At 41.2% G+C, this 18933-nt stretch overlaps 1 protein-coding gene across 4 annotated transcripts in view; it reads right to left on the reverse strand.

Annotated features, from left to right (window-relative positions):
* Window positions 1-9848: 9848 nt before the first annotated feature.
* SHROOM2 (shroom family member 2) overlaps window positions 9849-18933 on the reverse strand; it is a 176769-nt gene continuing 167684 nt past the window's right edge. For all 4 annotated transcript variants that reach the window (XM_053311753.1, XM_053311754.1, XM_053311756.1 and 1 more), the window contains 3 exons: window positions 17307-17481; window positions 14233-14505; window positions 9849-12969 (listed from right to left, as the gene is read on the reverse strand). In XM_053311753.1, coding sequence (XP_053167728.1) covers window positions 12703-12969; window positions 14233-14505; window positions 17307-17481 — 715 coding nt within the window. In that variant the 3' untranslated portion in view covers window positions 9849-12702. The remainder of the gene's footprint in view (window positions 12970-14232; window positions 14506-17306; window positions 17482-18933) is intronic.

Consider the following 18933-nt stretch of genomic DNA (forward strand, 5'->3'; position numbering starts at 1 on the left):
GATTACCAACGCAATTGAGACAAGCCCATACCTTCCAGCTAGGGATATGCATGAATTGATTTGGTGCATCCAGAAGACTAAAGGGAATGGGAATAATATTTCTGACTCTAATTTTTTGCTAATGCCATGTGATAAGCAATTTACCAAAAAAAAAAAAATAAAATAAAATAAAATAAAATAAAAAGACCCTACAAAATGACTGTTACAGAACCGCACTGTAAAGATGTGATGCTGGCAACTCTTAAAGGTTCATGGCAAACCTCATGATTTTTGTTTGGCTACGGGACTTGTGTGCATTTGTTTATAAAACAATGATTTTCTGGTTATAAAATGTAAAATGTATGACAACTGGTTTTAACAGCATATGGAGAAATTAAAAAAACATTTATGCTTTTGAAAGCTTATTTTTTGGAGCCCATCAAGACCATGGCGATGGTCTCACTTTTACAACAAACAAACAAACAGAAAACCTGCCATGTTGACAGGAGAAGTGTTATATAATATGGAACTTGATAATGCCCTAAAGCTTCAGAAATCACACAAAACAAACTCTTCCTTAATTTTTAAAAGCTTGAGTTTTTTTAATAAGTCATAATGTAGAGAATAGGGATGTGCACGGAACCACGGAGGCGTGGTCCGGCACTGGGGTGGGTCTGGCTTTAAGGCCGGAGGAGTAGTACTTACCCCTCCCGCCGCTTTCCACCCTCTAGCGCTCCACTTTGTTGCAAAGTTTTGGGGGCGGCACAGTTCCTCCCTGCCTCCCCTGCCCCCATCATTGTTGGGAAAAAGGTGAAGTTGCTTCCATGCATGTGCCCGTCGTGGTGTGTGTATGCACTGCACACATCATACATTGCGTGTGTGATGTCACACACACAACGTGTGACGTGTGCGACGGGCACGCACGTGCGCCGTGACAGATGCATGCATGGCAGCAACTTCCTCTTTTCCCCAACAATGATGAGGGCCAGGGAGGCAGGGAGGAACTCTGCCGCCCCCCAAACTTTGCAACAAAGTGGAGCACCAGAGGGGGAAAAGTGGTGGGAGGGGTAAGTACTACCCCCCCCTGCCCTTAAAGCCAGACATACACACCCCGCCGGCCCGGCCCAATTCCAAACCAGTTCGGAAGCCTCTTACATGGCCCCAGACTGGTTCCGTGCACACTCCTAGTAGAGAAAATACATGGAAGCAAGGAATGGCCAATGGAAGAAAAAGATTTATTTATTTATATATTCAATTTCTATACCACCCTTCCAAAATGGCTCAGGGCGGTTTACACAGAGAAATAATAAATAAATAAGATGGTTCTCTATCCCCAAAGGGCTCACAGTCTAAAAAGAAATGTAAGATAGACACCAGCAACAGTCACTGGAGGTACTGTGCTGGGGGTGGATAGGGCCAGTTACTCTCCCCCTGCTAAATAAAGAGAATCACCACCTTAAAAGTTGCCTCTTTGCCACGTTAGCAGAGGTAACATCCTATTTTCATGGCTTCAACAATTAACAGGACAACAACCAGGCTAAGTCAGTCATGAGTAAGTCCCATTGAAATTAATGGGTCTTAAGTTAGTCATGAATATTTTGTTTCCTTGATTTCAATTATGCTTACTCATGATTATCTAGCTTGGATGTTGCCCACTCTAAGTTGGCTGCAAATATGTTTTCTGATTTGCTGGATATTCGTGATGAAATTGGAATAGGGACATGTTTTACTTCTTCATAGAAAGGAAGTATATAGAAAAGAAAAGAAGTATATACAAAATTTAAGTGATGCTAGCCACTCATGAAACATGTAATATAGATCTGTTTTCAAGCACTAAATAGGTTTTGAGAATTAAAAAAATAATAATTTCAGAGGGTTAGGGTGGATACCTTTGACTTTGTAAGCAATAGACTGTTCAGGGATTATAATGGCAGAATGTTGAAAACACTCACCTGAACTTTGCTGGCATGATTGTGCCACTATAATCTTCAGCATTCCCCTCATGAAAATAAAGAGAGGGCCGTGATTGTATGCACAATATTTAGGGGGCATGGTTAAGGACCCGGGAGGTATGGCACACAGTTCTAACTGCAAGCATGCCACAAATGGAAAGCAGTTATCAGGTGAATGAGCTGTGAGCAACAATCCCTAGGGGGCACAAGTCCAAAGGCAGGACTGGGAAAATTAGGGGCTCGCCAGGGGTGAAACCAGGCAGGCCAGGGAAGCCAGGAGGATTAAACACTGAAGCGAGAGGTCACCAAGGATCAGAACCAAGTAATCACCAGGAGCCAGAGGGTCAGACAGGAGCCAGGAAGAAGACAAGAGCCACTTTTCCACCAGCAAATTAGATATGAAAATAGCTTCATTTCCTCTCTAACACAGAGCACATTCAAAGAGTCAGTAGATGTTCAATTGTAATAAGATAGGCAAATAAAAATGGTTGGATAAACAAATAAAGGCAAATAAAAATGGTTGGATAAGAGGTAAAGGTGGCCCTTGACTTAAGACGCTCCAAGTTAAGAAAATTGGCACTTAAGATGTGGTTAAGTTGCCACCTCATTTACACACTTGCTGAGGGAGGGGAGGCTCCCGCTAGATGACTACTGGTGCATGGGCTAGAAGAGAAGGAAGCGACCATGGCAGCTCAGGCTCTCAGATGACTACTGGTGCATCCAGACTAACAGTCCTGGTGGCAGCCACGACTCCACCTGCAGCTTTGGAGGAATTGCCTGAATCGCCCATCCATCCAGAAATGCCCTCCACCACACTGCTGCTGTTTTTGTGCCTCCTCCTTCAAGTTCAGCTGCAGCACTGTGATAATGAGAGGGAGACAGCATGGCCCATCCCTAGCTCCTACATCACTTCCTATCCCAGGAGAAGGAAGAAGAGGAGATGGAGACGAGCTAACTCTTCCTTCCATGGAAAAGTGAAAAAGAGCCAGGAAGGGAGTGGGAAGGGAACAGATGGCAAGCATAAGCAACGTCTGATTCACCGCCATCAATTCCTCTGCTGCATGGCTGCTCAGCTGTGACTGACACATCACCAGGTTTAACAACAACAGAAAAAAGAAGATATCTGGCCTTGGTTTAGTAGCCACACCCCCATTTATGACATTGTTTCCTATAGAAAAATAGGTTCTGAGTTACGACCTCTTGGCTTAAAACACATTTTTCAGGATCTAATTGTGTCATGAGGACTTCCGGTAAGCAGAAAGGATTGTACATACACTTTCAAAATTACAAGAGAAATGTAGTTTCTAATTCAACTTCAGGTTTAATACACTGCCTAGAGATACAAACAATATGATAGACAGACAAATAATTCCTTCCATTCTGTCTTCAGATTCATATCTTACCACTTTGAAATTCACTGCATGTTGCGTGTGCTTAAATAGGAATGACACCGAGTTGTCATTCCTATTTATGTCAAGCAGGAATGACACTGAGTTGACTGTATTGAAGATTGCATACGTTGTGAAGAACCTCACTAGCTGTTCCATGCACATAGAATGGGAGTCAGTGGCTTGGATGTTGACTCTGTTGAAATGCACAGTGTAGGCAATGCTAAAAAATGATGAAATTACAGCTTCTTCATACATGGGTAAATAAGTGGTAGGTTCAGGGTAGCCAAAGCATGTCCCCAGCTTGCCAAACAAGCACTGAAAAGAAGCAGAAGAGTTAATCTACTAAGTAGACTGCAAGCCTTTGAACAGTACAAAAAGGCAAAATCCCAACATTTTCAACTTCCAAATATATTTCACAAGTGACAGAAAGAATGTAGCTATCCTGTTGTTGTTGTTGCTGCTGCTGCTGCTGTTATTGCTGCTGCTGCTAAAAATATTTATATCTGGTACCTCCAGTATAATACTGCTCGGGGCAGCTCATAACAATACAACATCATCATAAAATTTAACACAATAAAACAAATCTATAACACAATGTAGAATAAAAACAATTAAAATAAACAATTAAAATTAAAAACCCTGGGCTGTAATACAACACACTAAAAAGCCTTTCTGAACAAGTGCCTTTTAAGATCTTTTTTTAAAACTGCAAGGGAAGGAGAGCATTCAAGAGCCAAGGGGTCACAGCCCAAACCCTGTCTCTTGTCCCCACCAAGTGAATCTCAGACAATGGTGGGGTCACAAGCAGGGTTCATGATGATGAGTGAAGGGCCCTGACAGATTTGTATGGATTAATGTGGTTGACAGATACCCCAGTCTCAATCCATGTAGGGCTTTAAAGGTCAAAACCATCACTTTGACTCTAGCCCGAAAATAAATGGCAGCCAGTGAAGTTGCCACAGGATGGGTGTAATACTTGAGAAGCAACTAGCACCCTCGGGCATCCTTGTAGCAGCACCTTGGAACAGCTGAAGCTGCCAAACTGTCTTCAAGGGCAGCCCCATGTAGAGCACATTGCAGTAATCCAATCTGCATGAATGCCTGAGGTCCGACTTCTTCAAGTAGGGTCGTAGCTAGCGTAGCAGCTGTAGTTGGTAAAAGGCACTCCTGCACACCACCACCAACTGAGACTCCAAGGATAGCATCAGGTCCAGAAACACCCCCAAGCTGTGAACTTGGTCTTTCATGGGGAGTGTAACCCACATCCAAGACCAGATTTATCTCACCACTCAGATAATAGGCTTTACCAACCCAGACCACTTCCATCTCAACTGCATTAAGTTTCAGACTGTTTGCTCACATCTGATCCAGGACAGCCTGCAGACACCAGTTCAAGACATCCACTGCCTCCCAGGTATTAAATGATAGGTAAAGCTGGGTATCATCAGCCTATTGATCGATGACACAGTAGCCCATACCCACAGATGACCTCTCCCAATGGTTTCATTTAGATGTTAAAGAGCATTGGGGACGGAATAGAACCCTGCAGCATCAGAGCAGGTGTCCACCATCACCACCTTCTGGGTATGGTCCTCAAGATAGGACTGGAGCCACTGTATCATGGTGCCCCCAAGTCCCAACCAAGAAAGGTGGCCCAGAAGGATACCATGGTCAGTGGTAGGGATGTGCGTATCGATACGGGTACAAATCAATTTGTACCCAAATCTAGCTGATTTGGGGGCTTTGGAAGCAGAACAATCACCCCTGTGGTCCACTGGCTAGATTCGGGTCCAAATCAAATTGTGCCTGATTTGATTTGAATAGGTTAGCAATTTGGTTTCTAACTATCATTTCCCCCAGATTTCCAGCTTTCATTTAAAAAACAAAGCTAAGCTCTAGCCCTTGTAGAAGTGGAGTTATGGAGCAAAATGTATGGTCACTATTTTTCAAGTATTTGGATCCTTTGGTGTATAATAACTTTTCCTCATAATGAATCTCTATGAGGATTCATTACATACCAAAGAGTCTAAACACCTCAAAAATTCCTAAAATATAAACTGAGTCCCTAGTGGCTTGAAGGTTGGGGGGGGGGATAGTTGGCACATGGGATGCCACTAATTCCCCACCCCCACCCACAAAACAGTGGGGTAAGAAATGAAGGTGTGTAATAAAGACACCAAAGAATCTAAACATTACAATAATTCCTAAACAATAAGCTGAGTATACCAGTGTGTGTGTGTGTGTATGTTTGACATATGGCAGTTGGCACATCCAACGACAGTCAAAATGAACAGAAGAAATGAAGGTGTATAATGAATCCTCATAGGGATTCATTATGAGGAAAAGTTATTACACACCAAAGAATCTAAACAATATTTCTACTGTAATATTCTAAACAGTATTACAACTGTCTTTCAGGTGGAGCGGGGGTGTAGTTTGCACATGGCAGTTGACAGCTGGCACTGTCCAATGATAGTCAAACTGAACAGAAGAAATGAAGATGTGCAATGAATCTTCATAGGGATTTCTTATGAGGAAAAGTTATCAGACACCAAAGAATTAACCACTTGAAAAATAGTGACTGCACATTTTGCTCCATAACGCCACTTCTACAAGGGCTAGAGCTTAGCTTAAAAAGAAAGAAAGAAAGAAAGAAAGAAAGAAAGAAAGAAAGAAAGAAAGAAAGAAAGAAAATTAAAGCTGGGGATCCATGTCAGGGTTAGGATAGAGTGACTTTGAATCCCCATTATTTCCTATGGTGGAAATATACAAAATCAGTAAAAACTAAATAAAATAATTAAAAATCAACCCAGTGCCCCACTGCCTTGAACTCTGGGTGGTAGGCGGCACCCATGGAGACCTACCTACCACCCAAATTTGGTGCCCCTAGGGCCTTTATAAGTGGCCTGAATTGATCCAAATTCAAATCCAATCAAATCCAAATTGAATCTGGGGTGATTCGGGGGGGGGAGAGATTTGGACATAAAACAAATCAGGTATAATTTGATTTGGGTACAAATCAAATCAAGAAAATTGATTCATGCACATCCCTAGTCAATGGTATTGAAAGCTGCTGAGAGGTCTAGGAGAATCAATAGTCACACTCGCCCGTCTATCTTCTGACATAGGTCATCTACCTGGGCAACCAAGGCAGTTACTGTCCCATATCCATGCCAGAAGCCAGACTGAAAATTCTAATCATAAGAGTGGCCAAAGTAATAGGGATCAACTCTCAAAAGCTTTTTGAAATGAATATTGGTATCTATGAAAATAATGGCGGCAATGACAATCTGACTATAAACTAAGCTGCCAATTAAAACAAACTGCATGACATGGTTTACTAACAGCTTTTCTCAGTAAACATTCTTACAAGATATTTATTTTGACATTTTCAAATACTTGGGAAGGTACTGGAGACTAGTGTATAGATTTACTTACAAAACTCTTGCACATCACCTGGCTTCCCACCACCCACTGCCATGGTAACAGCACTTGACAAAGAGCCACTCCAAGGTAGTCCTCCGTCACCTCTGCTTCCACTCTGTGAAAAGGCAGAGATCTGCATAGGGAGGAGGAGGAAGTGTATGGGGCCAGTAGAATGCTGGCCTAGAACACCTCTCTAGAGATTCTTTAGATCAGCACTCTACTTGGTGACCACTTCTTCCCTGGCTTTCCAAAAACCCAGGGCAGGAGCCAGAGAAGAGGGGTAGAAAAAGCCAAGGATGGCTCTGGCTTGCACATCACTAGGTAACATAAGTGGTTATGGAGGAACATAACAGAGTGGTGGGTGTGCATATATATAAGATGGGCAGGAAGTAGAAAGAGACATGATAGGTGGGTGGGTGGGTGGAAGGAGAGGTGGGGGGAGGTGGAGGGGAAACTTTGGCTCTGCTTCACATGCCATGGGACAAGGAGGAAACATATTGTTCCCCTGTTTCAGGCACCTTAGAGGCTTGGGCGGCTGTTTGTGTTTATTTGCTTTCATATTGAAATGAATGTTCAAATTATTCTGACATCAAGTTTTTTTAATGTTGGTTCTACATTTATTTATTCTATTCACACAACACAGATCAAGTCATTCATCCATATAGGATTCAACAATTTTGCTGAGACACATTTTTTAAAAAAATGTACTAATTAGACAGCATTTTAGTATTAAGTCTAGGATTTTTAATGACTAGAAACCTAGTACAGGTTGTGTATCCCTTATCCGAACTGCTTGGGACCAGAAGTGTTCCAGATTTCAGAATATTTGCATACTGTAATGAGATATCTTGGGCATGAGATCCAAGTCTAAACCCGAAAGGTTACTGTACACTGTATTTTTATTTTTATTTTGTTTTACTTAAAGTTTAAAAACAAATAAGCATTGAATTTACGATAACTACAGGTAGCTGTAGATGTAATGAAAACTAATTGTGAGAAAATTTTCAACGCAATAATGTTGCTGGTCATGTTAGACTCAAACATGGCATTTTAGGCGGAGATGAAATTCAGATTTCATGTGAAAATAATGTTTTGTCAGTGCTGCGGGAGCATGCCATGGTGGTTTCCAGATTTTGGAGCATTCTGGATTTTGGATGTCCGGATTAGGGATACTCAACCTGTACTTCAGATTTTGAACTGGGAAAGTGTTTCTGCTTTGTGGAAATGAAAGAATAGATATAATCACTGTAGTAGATGTATTAGCTACACAAAGTTTTGAAGCACAGCCAGCAGGATGAAAGTGCTGCGACTCTGGAGAAGCATTGTGCGTAGAACGGTTTCTGTTTCAACAGGCAGACTTATGCATCAGATCAGGTACCTACCACTTCCTTGTTACACTCCCACTAAGTCAACAGTGACATAGTAAGCCAGCTAATGATTAATGTGTGGCACAAAATGATATAAAGTTTAACAATATGATTCTGTATAGCTTGTACTATTTATCTGTTTATTTAAAGGATGTATATGCAGCCTTTAGGAAACCTATTAGGGTGGTGTAATAACCCACATCAAAGTGCAAACCATTATAATGTGCAAACATCAGTTTTCAATTATGCAGAATGTCAAAATCTATGGGCCTCATATTATGTGGTAAAAGTTCATCTGCTTCATGAGTTGCTAAGTGTTACATATTTTACAATTCTAATATAGTATCATTTATAATCCACTATAAAGCCAGCATACGGTGTATAATCAAGCATTTGAGACAGCGACACGTGATGTGTAATACAAGTTGTTCCAGGAGCTGTCAGTGATAGCTACAGAAGCATAAAGAGTATATACACACACACACACACAATTTTTTTTAGTAGTATTGCTTTTTTTTTTAGCACGTGCCACAGCCAATTATAGTTCCTTGCCACATGTACTAGCTTTCGTAGAATAAATTGTGGGTTATAATCCAAATCCAGATAACCAGCACACAATTCTAGACATCATGGTTCCAGACCTCACCATCACAGCTTTTTAATGAAATTTTATGAACTTTAAAAATGAAATTTCATATTCCACTGCTGGCAGAGATCATGTTCAGGATTAATTTAGGTGCCTCCGCGTAATCCCACTCATTGAGAAACTAGCAGAGGAACTATGCTAACAGGCATGACCATCCAGCTCAACATTCTGATTTTTTTCTTATATTTTGATTTTGAGGATACTAAGTATCCTGGACAGCCACCTAATGGCACAGCAGGGAAGTAACTTGCCTAGGGAGCAAGAGGTTGCTTGTTCGAATCCCTGCTGGTATGTTTCCCAGACTATGGGAAACACCTATATCAGGAAGCAGCAATATAGGAAAATGCTGAAAGACATCATCTCATACTGCGTGGGAAGAGGAAAACTTTAACATTAAAATGCTCAGGTTCAGTACTGGTACAGTTGTGCTGTTGAGTCGATGTCGATTCCTGGCAACCACAGAGCTCTGTAGTTTTTCTTTGGTAGAATACAGGCGGGGTTTACTATTGCCATCTCCCACGCAGTATGAGAAACACCAGTGGGGATTTGAACGAGCAACCCCTTGCTCCCTAGGCAAGTTACTTCCCCACTGTGCTATTAGCTGGCTTTCAACACTGGTAGCCAGCCCCAAACCTAACCATCTAGCACTAATAGCACAAGAAGACCTCAAAGGGGTGGGAAAGAAAAAAGGTATGCTTCTTTCCTTATCACCTTTTGAGAGACCTCAAAAGCACTACAAGGGCCTGTTCCAAGCTGGCTAGAGTTCTGAGCAGCAACACTCCTCTTACCGGCTTTTTGAGACATTTTGTTGCAGATCTCACTTGTAATGTGTCTTTCTCCTATTTCACTCTTTTAAAAATACATCCCTAGGTTTGGTGCAAAGATCTGGATGGCATGAGTGTGAGACTTTTGCCACTCAACTGGTCATTCCTCATTATTCTATTTGCTTGTTCTTGCATCTCCACCAAATCATTTCCAAATACAGTGTACCGATATCATGCAAAGGGAGTTTTCAGGAGCGGTTCTGAATTGATTGCTTACATTTTTTTAAAAACTATACATGCACAAACTGAACTTCCAAGCTAAATAATGCTATCATAGTCTTTTAATGCTAATTTGTATATAAAGACAGAGCACTGTGGCAACAGTACAGAGGCCAAGTCATCCTTAAAAAAAGACCAGAAAAGCTTACTCTTTGGAACCCATAGATTGGCATTGGAAACCATAGATTAGCAAGCGTAACACATAATTTGACACTCATATCGCAAGAAGAGTCTCACCCAAATGGCTTTATAGGACCTCTCTTTCTCATCTGGAAGCCAAATTTGGTAAGAAATCTAAACTCGAATGATATGAAGTGGGGAAAGTCTTAAAGAAAATCATAGTCCAACATTAGTATGTACATTCTCCTGTTTAGATTAGACTATGCATGGATGAATATTATGTAGCTACTGATGTACATAAGAGAGAAAATTAACAACAATAACAATACATTGAAACACAATATTCAGTTTATTTCCCTTGGTCAAGAAAGATGGTTTATCAGTAGGTATGTATTTAAGTGATAAGCAAGCAATCTATATGCACTTTTACTCAGGGTTGCAATTCAAAAGGACAAGTGGAAAAATCTGAAAGATGTTTTTCACTATACAAAAAAGGTTTAGAGAGTGCAATGACACATAAGGCGAAGAAGAAGGCCATCACCTACGGGTGCCAAAGGCAAGATGTTAGCACCAGATCCTCTCTCTTACAAAGCAACAAAAGAGCTATTTATAGAACTATATACAGCAACAGGGCCAATCCTTCTTCTGGTCCCTTCAGAGAGCTTGCCAACAAAACAAGTTAAGAGAGAGAGAGCACAAGAGATGGGTGTGTGGGGCGGGGTTAGGAGAGTGCAAGGTGGTAATTAAATACCACATTGTGAAGAAGATAGTACACAATTATATATGAATCTTCATGTGCTAGCTGGATAAAAAATATGATTTAAATTAAAGTACTGTGTAAAACATAATGAAATTATATTCAGAGTTCACATACACAATCAGAAATGCTACACCAGTCCAACATGTATTTGTTTAAAAGAATCACAGGTAACTGAAGTCAAAGTAATGATTTAATTTTGCATGGCCATATTTAATAATCAGGAAGAAGAAGAAAATGAGACAAAATGAATCCATTTCCCTAATATCAGTCAGATGTAGCGCCATCTGCTGATGGCGACAAAAATACCACTTTTAAAAGAATGACACAAAAGTTGTAAAGTACTTAATTCTCATATGACGTGATTATGCCAAGACCTTATGCAGCCAATAATGACATTTATCCTTATTACTGTACCTAACTGAGGCAAAGGAGAGATGGACAAGCATTTTCCCAAACTCAAATCATGTGGCAGGTACTGAGAGTGGAGTTCTGTCTTTTTCTGTAAAGTTTACATTAGTTTCATTTCCCAAAGAGGGCACTATGACACTCTAGTTCAAGATGTAAGATGCAGACTAATTTCATCTCTTTGTATAATTTCAAATAGCCTATATAGGAAAATGTACATTTCCCTTTATCCATCACAAATGCCCATTAGTACAAGGGAACAGCACTTATTTGGAGATTAGTTTACTAGCATCTGTTATCATGTCCTTTTGTTATCTAAAAGGCAGTTTAATGGGACTTTTAAGATATGATATAGTTTTATTGGACTGCAGTTTTAACATATCACTCCATGTGACCCTAAGTGAGGAAACGATGTCCAACTATTATAGAGGTATTTGTAGATGGAAATATACCCAGACAGATATGTCGGAGACTTGTGAATACTCCAAAGTAAAATAGGGGATGGTACTTATTGTGAAGGTGAGAGAAAGTTGGGCAAGGAGCAGCACTAGGAAGCAAGGCCATGAGGCATGTAAAAACAATTAGCTTTGCAAATTGTTTGCAAATGATGGGTAAAAAACTGGAGTACATAGCATTTCCTACTAACTGAAACAGTGATCCACTGTTTCCTGCCAAGTGGCACCTACTGTGGTGTAATAATTCAGCCTTGCATGACAGACCTGCATATACCAGAGTTAGGCCCTTAATTACCCCATTTATATTACAGATGAACTGAATAAAACGTTTGCTCTTGTGCTACCCTCATCCCACATTACTGAAATGACAAATGGACTGAAAAGACCAGGTTAAAAATCTCCAAGATAATTTTCAAATGAAAAATAATTTCTTAATATCCCCCACTAAGACATTTAAAATTCACTTTGCCACACAAACACACCAAGTCTCGTGTGTTTGGAGGTAGTTTTATTAGAAGCTGCTACAAGTTCTGCTTTTCCAAATGATTTTGATATAATTTTTGGAAAGGCAGATCTTAGGCAACAGTGTGTTTGTTTGTTTTTTAAAAGCATCTATTGTGCAAATATGAAAATGTCACTATGTCTCACCAACCTTAATATAATACTAGATAGAAAACATGAATAAAGGTGTTTTCTTGGTTTGTTATGGCTGCATTTAAAAAAACAAAACCATAAAAACAAAGGTCCTGAACGTTGCTTGCATTTGGGGTCCACAGTGGTCCATATGGATCTGAAGAGAACAGAAACCATCATGTATTTTAATTCTTTTTAAAAAGGTTACTGCTGTCATGCAGAACTGCAGCAGATTCCTGAAGCACAGAATCTAGCGCAGATTCCTGAAACACTGAACCTGAAGCACAGAATCTAGAGTATGCAAGGTTTCTAAAGGCTGTGGGGATAAAGAAAAGCCAAAGAGCTTTAAAAATGCTCCGAGAAATGCAAATACACTTACACAGAAAGAAACCCTCAGCATTATTGCTATCATGACTTATTGTTGTCTCTTCTGAATAGCTGCTTCTTCTCCTAGTGGTCAGAGAAGTTGCATACTGTACTTGAAAAGGCCGTTTAAGTTCTAATTTTCAAGGCCTTGGCTGAGTGTCATTTGGACCTTTCTGGTTGGAGGCTATCAGTCAGACACTTGAGTTGCTCCTCCCCAAGTTTGATTTTGTCTTCTAGCTCTCGCTGCTCGATTATGAGGGCTGACTTCATTTTGACAAAGTGCTCGTAATCAGCAAGGCTTTCATCAGTTAAGTAACTGGCCAAAATGTCAAAGACGATACGTTCCCTTCGGTCCAGGTTTTCCTTTAGCTCCTTTGCATCTTCATGCTGCTGGGTGAGCAGTTTCTGTTTCTCCACCAAGATCCGCTGGGGAGGAAGAAAACATAATCATTCATTTTTACAGAGAGGCCCATCACTTTAAGAGGCCATTTAAATGCTTGAAGTTTTAAGCCAGCAATGTCTTAGATCGGCATTGGCAAGCATCTGAATACAGACTATTAAAAAAGAAGATTTTTTAAAAAAGATTTAAAACTGAGCATTATCTCACTGCTACCCACTGTTGCCAATGTCAAAGTGCAACTACTTATTGAGAGTCAAGCCATTCATAGACGTCGAAAGAAGTGGAATTTTAGTCATGAAGATTTGCAAAATTAGGAATACAGGAAGCTGCCTTTCACTGAGTCGGACAATCAGTCCATACGTCTACACTGACTGGCAGTAATTCTCCAGAGTTTTAGGCCGGGGTCTCAACCAGCATAGCTGGGAGATGCAAGAGACAGAAACTGGGACGTTTGGCATACAATACGTGTGCTCTACCCCTCGGCTACAGTTCCTCTCTTTACAAATACATGTTCTTATGAAGATCGTATCAGACTGTTAAGTCACATTGATTTAAACTGGCAGGTGCTTAACTCTCCCGATGAAATAAAGAGGACTCAAAAATGCTTGGCTTTTTGGCTGTATCTGACTTAGTGCAAATTAAAACTCCTATACGCAGTCTAGAAAAGTATGGCAATTGCTACTGATGTCCACTCAGCTGCTCCAAAGACACAAGGTAAGCAGCTTTCTCAAGTTTCCATTGCACATACACATTTGGTTGTGCATTTATCAAGGAATCAAAGTCACAACCAGAGGAAAAGTGCAGTATTTATGAATGTTTAGAGGACAGTTAATTACATTATACTCAACTGAAGTTATTTGACTGTGGAAAATAAATGATGGGAGAAGGGCGGTGCGGGGGGACAGAATAGGGCAGGAACAGAAATAAATAGCAAAACGTTAGACAAGGAAAAGGGGTTGGAAGCAGAAGCTCTAAGTCCATCTCAGGCAAACAGACAAAATTTCAGAGTAGCATTCACAACACTGATGAGACCATTTAGAACATAGTACACTTAGTGGAAGCATGGTCCTGTTTCAAATTATGTGTGTAATTCAAAATCTAGGAATCTCGACCCCACCACAGCCATATATATAGCAATTCATCTTAGGCTAATTTTCTGATTTTCAAGGCTTTCCTTGTAATTTCTGAAAGCTAATGGTCAACATATTATGAAGAAAATCCACTTGAGAAAAGGGCAAAATCAGATAGCAGCTCCTTAAATAAAGCAGTAACACAGCATGTTGTCTTACCCGTTCTTCAGGAGCAGCACTTTCATCCAAGTTGTTCAATGCGTTTTCAACCCGGGCTAGCCGACCAGAGAGTGACAACAGGAGGTTAACCACTTTGTCGAGGTCTCCAATGAACATCCGGAACTTGTCAAACTCATTAGGTTTGCAGACCTCTTTGACAATGGCCTCGACTTCATCTCCAAGCAGGTTGTTGGCTTGAATGTCTTCCAGGAGTGTTTCTCGAGCTTCTCGCAGCACCTGCAACTTCCGACTTATGCTGTCTATAAGCTCTTGCTAAGTAGGGAGTGGGGGGGGGAGTACAGTTCAGTTTCTTGGGTACAAGTGATGGAACCACATGCTACTACTCAAGCCTCTCTAGCTCCACATTTTGTATATTCTGAAAAAATATCCCACTTAAATATGGAAAGGGACACAAGTACAAAAGCAGATCTATTTTACAAGACCCTTCATAAGGACGGACTAGGGGTATGCACGAACAGTTTGCAGCGAAGCTGTTCGCCATGAACCGGGCCGGCTCTATCACAAACCGGACAAGCCTTCGAGTAAGGGGGCTTGTCTGTGACTGAGCCAAATCAAACCTGGTTCAAAGCAAACCAGTTCAGAGGTTTGTGCGTCTGTGTAAAGGGGAATCCGGTGAGGCTCTGAGAAGTGGCACTCCCCCCAGGAGCCCGCACGGCTACGTGGTTCAAGCACTCTGGCCTCCGTGCACGAGACCAGAGTGCTGGAGCCACGCTGTTGCTCAGGCTGATGCGTGGGGAGGGCCACTGCTCAGGGAAGCGGTACCACTGTCAGTAAGTAAGGACCTTATTATTTACTTTGACAGGTGCCCTCTCGCCACCCACACTGGCAACCTGGCAAGCCCTTTGTAAAGGATAGGAAACCTTTTTACATAGATGAACTAACTGCCTAACCGGTCCGCCCTGGTTCGGTCAAGCTAACCTGGTGGGCTGGTTGGTTCGACTGAACCATGGAAAATGATCCAGAAGGATCATTTAGTTCACACCCCTAGGAAGGACCTATTTCATTAGAAACAAGCATTAAGGATACTTGCTGGCACAGAAGGCAGCAATAGCTCAAGTTTATATCTGGCTGCTTTGGCCATTAAACAATTTCCAGATTATGGCTGACACTCAGAGCAAGAAAATACCAGTACAGTGAGAGCAGCAGACTAACAGTACTGCCAGAGTAACTGCACTGGTGCACTGGGCAAGGAGCAATTTTGGACAACCTCCCCTTCCCCAGGAAGCCCCCTGTGCCATCCCAAAACATGTCCCAGACGATTGTGTACCGCTCAGGGACACTAGCACAGATAGATACACTGACATATTTTCAGGAGGCACAGAGGGCTTCCTGGGGAAGAGGTGTGTGTCAAAAAATGCCCCTGCTTATGCAGTTACTCTGAAGTGCTGTTAGCCTGCTCTTTTCAATGCACCAATGCTTCCTTGCTCTGAATGTCAGCCGCTGTTTTTAATTCTATTCTTAACCATCTTTAACCAGTGAACTAAGGTTTCTTTTGTGATTTATTGTGCTCAAGTTAATCTGGAATGGGGGCTATTTGATGTCCAAAAGATTAAGGTAGTAAGCAGTTTTACTGATTTATGAGTTACTGACTGATTAATCTGAAGGATATGATTTTTTTTTTTAAAAAAAGCTAAATGCAAATGGAATTTGATTTGGATTAACAGCATCAAAATGCAGACTTATTTCTCTAGGATCCGATGTAATGTAATGGTCTTGCTCTGTTAATATCTGACAATGTGAATATGGATAAGCTCTATACTATTGTTTATTATGTATTTGAAATGTAATGTTTGTATGTGTATATTATGCAGAACTTGAATCTTAAGCTAAAATACAAGAGGGGTATAATGCAAACATTCAGAGGTGCACTTCAGTAGAAATTGAAAATTCCAATTCGGTGACAAAGAGGAGGGTAAGGTACTGAGCCGATGTCAATTTTCAGTCAGATTGCCAAAACATGATATTCAGTAGCACTGGAAGATGTCAATGAGGCAAGTAGGAGAAGGGTGGAAAGGACACAACACAAACAGTAATGGTTTTGTAATGACTTGTATAGTTTTCTCATGTGACAGGTTTGCAGAAGTGGAGTAACCAGATGTTGCAACTCTGTTATCTCTGACTTCTATTAGTGAGAATACTACTTAGGTTCTACATCCAGAGCCTTACACACACACACACAGACACAGACACACACCGAAATAGAAACTATAGGGCAGAAACATCTGACACTGTCCTAAACCTAATACAAAACTACATAATTCTCTTGCCAGTAACGTTTGTGATCCATGTTTCAGCTATTCTAGGATAAAACTGTGTTTAGGTTTTCTGCCTTTTTAAAAAAGGTTTTAAAAAGTAGATCACATGCCTTTAAGTAATATTCAGATGTCCTACAAAGATGTAGACAGACTCAGATGCTGTGTTTCTAAGGTGGCCCTGCTGGGGATGTAACCCTTCTGAAATAGGGCTGTGACTATGTGGAAAGGCACCTCAGTTTACTTTGGAACAAAATTATGCAAAAAAACCCATTGGGGCACATTTCCAAATTCATCCCATACTGGGTGCGGTGGGGCAGATCCACAATTCTGCTGCAGCTTGGCTTTTTGACAGAAGAATCTGAATAAAGGTTAGTTTACATATATCAGTTCCTCCAGGACAACAATCCCTGAACTCATTTAAATCTCAGAGTTGCTTATATGTTCAAATGGGCAAGTTGACAGGGTATGTTTCTGCTGAGCTCATTTTACTGAGCCCGCAGTTGGCAGTCCTGCTCCTTCTCTGGTTCAGTCCTGCAGTGTGACAAGCAGAAGCATCCTGCCCCCCACCCCCGCCAATCTTGTGTGGATTGGAATATCCGCGTGTTGTGTCCACTGGTGCCATGTCACTAAGAGCCTGACCATGTCTACTTCTGGTTGGGCTGGCTGTGGCAGAGCCCCAAGAAAGCTGAAGCAGGATGACTCCTGGCAGAAAGAGGGTATTATACCCATTGGGAATTTTTTTAAATACACACAGACACCCGTGTGTGTATAAAAGTATATATATAAATCTATGCTTACCTTCTTCTCTGACAGATCATGATCCAGCTCATCCTCAGAATCCTCCTCGGCTTGCTGCTGCTGTTGCTGAATATCCTTCATCTTAATCAGCAGCTCTGCCTTGGGTGCGGATGTGCTATAGTAAGTAGAATTGGTTGTCAGAGGGATGGCCAAGGGCGGTGTCGGCTCCTCTTTCCTTAAAAGAGAAAACACCAATTTGTAATGAAGTTCCTACCATGCTGTCCATTGAAAGGAAGGCAGCAATTTGTATTTATTTATTTTTGGAAATACTGTTTGCAGCAAGTAAATTGCAGGGTTAGGAAAGAGCTCCTCAACTATGGAGATAGCAGCGCCCAACATCTTGCATCTTGGCACTCTCAGAACCTGGTTAGAGAAGCAGGCAATTAAAAGAATCTACCAGAGTGGTTGCCTGAAAGTGCTGATTTCCATTTTGCCCCTTAACTGATATTATCTGTTAGCGTTTGATGTCCATGCACTATCCTTTAATCCATATAATCCTTGATTATATGGGTGTTGGTAGGAAGGTAAGGTTTAAAACCTGTTGAGGCTTTCATTAGCCTTGACTATATAATCCCATAAGCGCACCTTCCAGTGAAAAAGACAAATGTTTGTGTTTAATTATCCACACTTTCAATGTTTAAGAGGTCCTTTGGTGGTGGAATATACTGTAACTCTCTCTTAGGTTCTGGAAAAGCCACTTGACTGAAACAAACAAACAAACAAACATTTAACAGGAAATACATGAAAGGACAAATACTAGCAATTATTTGATGCTAAGCAGAACTGCAGCAGCAGCAAATTTATATTCTGATCTTATGCCTGTTTAGTTGGAAGTAAGTCTCACTGAATTCAATGGGCCTTACCCCGCAATAAGTAAGCATAGGATTACAGTGTATGTGATTGTTCGCTATTTAGTCAAGGTTTTTGCTCTTGCCCCTCCATAAAGAAAGTGTTTAGAACAGCACTAGAAAGCATACCAAGAGTCACCACAGTCCCAGAAAAGACCAGAAGGTATTAGAGCAGAATCTACAGCTCTATGAATCAATGCCCTATACAGTCAGGGGCATATTTAGGAGTAGGGCAGGCAGGGCACGTGCCCCGGGTGCCACTTGAAGGGGGGTGCCATTTTGTAAAATTAATTTTTTTAAGAAAAAATGGCTGCCAAAAACAAAATGGCCACCGTGCATGCTCAAATGGCCTCTGTGAGGCTCTAGGTCATGCCAGGCTTTGCAGAGGCCATTTGAGCATGCGCGGTGGCCATTTTGTTTTCAGTGGCCTTAAAAAAAAGATTATTTTAAAAAACGGCCACTGCACATGCTCAAATGGTCCCTGCGAGGCCCTAGAGGCCAGTGGGGTGAGGGGGAATCTTTGCAAACCCACCCAGCCTTTAGGAAGCCCCCCAAAGGGGCTACGGGTAAAAATAATAATAATAAATATATAATATAAGACACTGTACACATATTCTGATTGGCACTATGTACAGAGAATCAGGGCTTGTGAATACTGAGCTGACACTTAAGAGCTAGGATTGTATTCATTTACTCTTACTTTGCTTCTTGTGATAAGTGAGTTAAATGTGATGTCTTGCTAATATGGCTATTAATGGTGCGTTTGTCTTTGAATCAGT

This window comes from Hemicordylus capensis, chromosome 3 (genome assembly GCF_027244095.1).
Source record: "Hemicordylus capensis ecotype Gifberg chromosome 3, rHemCap1.1.pri, whole genome shotgun sequence".
Lineage (NCBI taxonomy): Eukaryota > Metazoa > Chordata > Lepidosauria > Squamata > Cordylidae > Hemicordylus > Hemicordylus capensis.